Genomic DNA, 5,137 nt, shown 5'->3' on the forward strand with positions numbered 1-5,137 from the left:
TAACTTTTGTCTCGAGATTCGTGCCCAATCAAGCTAATTTTGCATGACGTATCATCATATAAATAGACCTTTTAATTATGTCAAGGTCTACATATGTGATATATTATTACTAAACTCTCAAGATGTTTATTTAAAAACAAAAAGGGTCGAGAGGGAATATTCGCATTATTAATTGTATAGAAGATACATAGGTGCTTGTGACATATGCTGTGAAGATGCATCGGAGGCCTTGCCACATGTTTTCCATTCATTAAATGCTCCATATAAAATCTTAAAAGGATTATATTACATTGATGGCTGTCAGTTTCATGCGTTGCCAAATAGGTCACAAGCGAAGACGCCACGCTATCGGAATTGGACGAGTAAACGTCTTATATTCGAGCTTTTTTCCTTTGAATATTTTGGGCATTGATAGGAGGTATAGGTGGCTATCAGTTTTTATATTATTTATTTATGAGGAACGAGGTATTCATCCACTATCAAAAGAAAGCTTAGCGGCGTGATTAATCTTCAGTTGATCTAAAAGAGGCACCCATCTCAGAAACCTCCTAGCCCGCACTTGATTAGACCACACTTAAGAGGCGTTACTGCTCGAGGAGAATTGAGCACGAGTTGAAGGGTTCCCAACCGTACTCACCCACCAACCAGGGGCGGATCCAGCTTCTTTTTCAGGGGGGCCAAAAATATTTTTTTTTGTGAGGAAGGACAAGATGCTTAGGATTATAAAAATGAGGGCAAAAAAATTTTTTGAGAGGGGTAAATGCCAAAAATACCCAAAATATTCCAAGCAATCCCTCTAAAATAAAATTTTTTTTTTTTTTTTGAGGGGTAATAAATGGGGGTCCGCCCATGCCACCAACCAAGCTAAGCATTGGTGGGTGGTGGCTAGTAATAGCAGATATTTAGGATGAATAAAATATGATTAAAAATATATGTAATTTAATATAAAAAAAATAAAAAATTTTCTAAAATTTAACTAATTGTATTTATTAAAGGTGAGCAAAATAATTAAAATCACTACAGGAAAAGTGTCCATTACCGGCGGAGTTCCGGCGGAATTGGTTTCGACGATCTTTCGGCGTATTTCCGACGGGATTTAAAGGTTCAAATTTTTCCGACTATTTTCGACAGAATTTCCGACGGATTTTCCGGCGGATTTGTTTCCGGCAGAGTTTCCGACAGGAATTTCCGGCGGATTTAAAATTTATGGAAATAAATAATTTGATAAATTATTATACATTTTAATATAAATAAATAATTACTAATAACTTCAATAATTTATTTTTAAAGTGTTTTAAAATAATATAAAAAGTTACTAAATTAATAAATTAATATTATAAAATTTAATAACTTATTTTAATTATTTTTATTTAATAATTTTATTTAATAGTTAACTGAAATATTTAAATTGTTTTATTTTAAATAATTAAAATAAGTTTTTCTTATTATATAAATAAATATTTGATTTAAGACATTTTTACTCCTCGTCAAAGTGAGTTGTTCCACGCGTGTTCCTTGCGCGCCGAGGGGATAGTGCGGCCGTACCCTCTGCATTCGAACCCCCGCGAGCGGTGCTCCTTCGGAGGTCCACAGGCGGAAGTGGGACTTTGGCGTGGGTTCGAATCCACACGGGAGCTTCAAGCGCAGGCGGGGCGGTTCGCGCCCTCACAGGCCGGCAGCGGGAGGGCGCTTTGAAGCGGTTCAAGCGTTACCAACTCACGACTTTTAAGCTATGGAGGCACGGAAGAAGGACGAGAGGAAGGTAGGAAAGCTTAAGGTTATGTTTGTCACATAGTCCTAGACGGAATCGAGTAACAGCGGCTAGCTCTTTGGCGAGCGTGAGTCGGTTCACTCGGCAGGCGGGTCGGGTGGTTCACGCGGCAGGCGGGAAGGCAGGTCTGCATTACACATTGAATTTTTTTTTTGGAATTTCAGCGTATTAACATTTTGACGGATTAATATTTTTCCAGCGGAAATTTCGTCGGAAATCCGCCGGAAACATTTTCGGCGGATTATTTTACGCCGGAAGTCCTTTTACGACGCGAACCAATCCGGCGCACGAAATTCTGCCAGAAAGTGCGCCGGAAACCCAGTTTTCCGTCGGATTTCACATGTTACCGGCGGATATAATCTGCCGGTAATAGCGGGTTTTCCTGTAGTGAATATTTATTTAAAAAAAAAATAGAATGAGCAATTATTCATCCTGAGCTCTTCTTGATTTCTTCCTTGGTGGCTAATGGTTAAATCACAAAATAAATCCATGCTTAATAACCGTATTTAATGAAACAATTGCTGAGACTGAGTATATTCCAAGTCAAAATATTTAAAAGATGAGATTTTTACAGCTAGAAGGTCATCTCCAACCGAACTCCATACCCATGTTTTGCATCTGCAATCTGCTTCAATTGAACGGCAAAATGCGATCCATTTTTGTGTTTGTGAACAGGGCGACGAAAACTATTCGCAGACACAATTTTTTGACAGAAACAGAGAAAGTGGAGGAGGATAAGGGCTAGCGCGTGTGGAGTTCAGTTGAAAAAGAATACACATGGAATATTCTTTTTTGGTGTTAAGAAATAGAGTTTGATTGTAGATAATTTATAGTATTTTGAAGTGTTATTATATTTTGAAGTGGAAAATGAATTTTTTCGTTAGAGATGTCTTAAGCGTTATAATTGAAAAAAAAAAAATTCTTAATTTTTTTTTATTAAAAGTATTTCACGTGTCTTGAGTTAAATGTCCTGAATGCGTTTATATACATTGCACTGGTCAAGCAAGGGCCAGCTGTGGTCCTTCCAACCATCGCGGCGGAGCATCCTAAGGCGGAGCTCCCGACTCCCCTCCATTTACGCAACGTGTCTCCACCCCTTCTCCTCTTCCCTTGCTCTCCCTCTCCTCTCAAATAATATCTCCCCGGCGAGGTCAAGAACTTTCTGCCAGGTGTACGGTCTTCCTTGACACTTGTCCGTAATGATCTCTTCGTTTTCACCTACCTCTTCCTGTATTATAAATACGTGAAGACCACCCTGCATGCTTATCAACCGTTCATATTCTTCATTAATCCTCATTCTTCTCTTATCTTCTTCTTGTTCTCTCTCTCTCTCTCTCTCTCTCTCTCTCTCTCTCTCTCTCTCCTTTTGTTCTTCTTTTCTGTTTAGATCGAGAACGCAGGTTTTACAGAGTTTGAGATGGGCACAGAGATGAAAATTGAGAGGAAATCTTCCATAGATAAAGAACCGCAAACTTTATTTTTTGATCAGATACAGTACGCGAGGGTATGATTCTTTGTGGTTAATTGGTTTTTCTAATTGTTTTTCTCTGTCATGCTTTGTATAAATCAATTACTTTAATATGAATGTAATTGATAAACGAAAAATTGGCTTATTAATTAGATTTTTTTGATGACAGGAAGCAGCTTTATATGTGCTCAGCACCAAGACAATGGAGGAAGCTTTAAGGATTTTCACTGAGGTGAGCTTTTAGCTTTTCATTAATTTGAAGATTGAAATTTATTCTTCTTGTGATTGTTCTTGTGGCCGTGAGGTAGAGATCTAGACCGGCTAATAGATCTTTTTTGTGTTTTCACTTAGCTTGTATTTTTTGCTTATTTGTTTCAGCATGTGAAGCTTATTGATTGATCACTGAAGCATGATCTGTAGTTTTTTTTTTTTTTTAACAATTTTCTCTGTAGGAATTTAGCACTTTGATTTTCATAATTTTTAATAATCGATAGATGTTACTAATGAGTATTGAAAAAGAAAAGGAAAGAAAAATTATATTAGGATATGCAATTTAGTATTCATTTGGGAAAGCTTTTTTCTTACTTTTTAAAACAACTTTTTTATATAAAGAGTACTAGAAAGCTGCTTTAAGAAGCATAAAAAAGCTGTCCCAAACAAAATCTTATGATATTTCTAGAATAGCTTTCTATCCGTTTGTTTTTCAGATAGCAATCACAATTTTATATGATTCTTGATTTTTTCTTATTTTCTCATTATTTTTTAAAAATTCTTATAATTGAAAGCTATTTTTTACAATCATAATAAGTTAATTATTTTCTCTATAATAACTTGAAAATTAATTTTATAAACACTGAAGTCATCTCAAACATATCCTCAATTTCTGGTTCAATATTTGACATTTGTTATAATTCTCTTATATTTAAATGTTATAAATTAAGTTATTTTTATTTTTTAAATAATAGAAAAAAGGAATAATTATTTTAAAATATACAATGAATAATAAGACATTTAATATAAATTATGAGCATTATATATGATAAATTTATTGAGCAGATAAGTAGATATTTTGATTAAAAAATTATATATATATTATTGTTTATAAAACTTTGATAAAAAAAATATTAAAGAATTATAAATAGATTAAATTTTTAATTTTATTTCTAATTAAAACTTCGTTGGAAGTGTCATTAACTAAAATACGAGGAAATTGGATGGTTGCGATTTAGCAAGACTTGTTAGAAAATCTAATTTTGTTGATTAGGATATTTTAATATAAATTATAAATTTATTTTTTTGGAAAATAAATATGCAGGTAGTTCATTTTTTTATTTTATGGAAAAATCTTATATGTTTTTTTTTTAAATATCCAAAATTTGTAATATGTTATCGTTTATAAAATTCATGATTCATCATATAACTCAATTAGAATTTTTTATGATCATGATTAGGGTTTGCAACCAGTGATTATTGCTGAGGGCAAGATCAACTTCGACGATAAAGATTTATCAGACTTCATCGATGAGCATAACAACTTTCTTCTCCTCGAAAGATTCCGTGACATTGACTCTGCACCTTTCTAGTGAAGTTGGTAAATGAGTTGGACCGATTACACTGCAAATTGGGCTTCACTTGCTAATATTAAGGCTTCATTCGAGATAGCTTTTTTATTACTTTTAAAGTATTTTTTTAGTACTAAAAAATTATTTTAAAAAGCAGTAAGAAATCTGTCCCAAATGATGATCACGTGCAGCTTGAAGTCAAGTTGAGCTTAATGTATATGATAATGTTTCACTTGTTTGGATTTTGTGTGAGCAAATAGCTTGTAATGGACTTGCTTGTACTTTAAATGAGCTAATAAGCAAGCTAGAAAATGAATGAATGTTTGGCTTCTTACA

The 5,137-nt window shown here is 33.8% G+C and overlaps 1 protein-coding gene across 2 annotated transcripts; it reads left to right on the forward strand.

The window, feature by feature from the left end:
• The first annotated feature begins 2,798 nt into the window (after nucleotides 1-2,798).
• On the forward strand, nucleotides 2,799-5,137 carry LOC110110078. 2 transcript variants are annotated; one of them, XM_028700016.1, is made up of 4 exons: nucleotides 2,799-2,963; nucleotides 3,159-3,275; nucleotides 3,409-3,471; nucleotides 4,691-5,137. In XM_028700016.1, the coding sequence occupies exons 2-4, from the start codon at nucleotides 3,189-3,191 to the stop codon at nucleotides 4,820-4,822; spliced, it is 282 nt and encodes a 93-aa protein (XP_028555849.1). In that variant the 5' UTR covers nucleotides 2,799-2,963; nucleotides 3,159-3,188; the 3' UTR covers nucleotides 4,823-5,137. The 2 variants fall into 2 exon arrangements, with proteins under 2 accessions (XP_028555849.1, XP_020697041.1); XM_020841382.2 differs by having other exon boundaries at nucleotides 2,799-3,275.

Source organism: Dendrobium catenatum, unplaced genomic scaffold, assembly GCF_001605985.2.
Source record: "Dendrobium catenatum unplaced genomic scaffold, ASM160598v2 fragScaff_scaffold_1428, whole genome shotgun sequence".
Classification (NCBI taxonomy): domain Eukaryota; kingdom Viridiplantae; phylum Streptophyta; class Magnoliopsida; order Asparagales; family Orchidaceae; genus Dendrobium; species Dendrobium catenatum.

Coding starts and splice junctions, on each gene's coding strand:
- LOC110110078 (XM_020841382.2), top strand. CDS start 3,189: ATGGGCACAGAGATGAAAATTGAGAGGAAATCTTCCATAGATAAAGAA. Junction 3,276..3,408: donor ATCAGATACAGTACGCGAGG/GTATGATTCTTT, acceptor TTTTGATGACAG/GAAGCAGCTTTATATGTGCT. Junction 3,472..4,690: donor CTTTAAGGATTTTCACTGAG/GTGAGCTTTTAG, acceptor GATCATGATTAG/GGTTTGCAACCAGTGATTAT.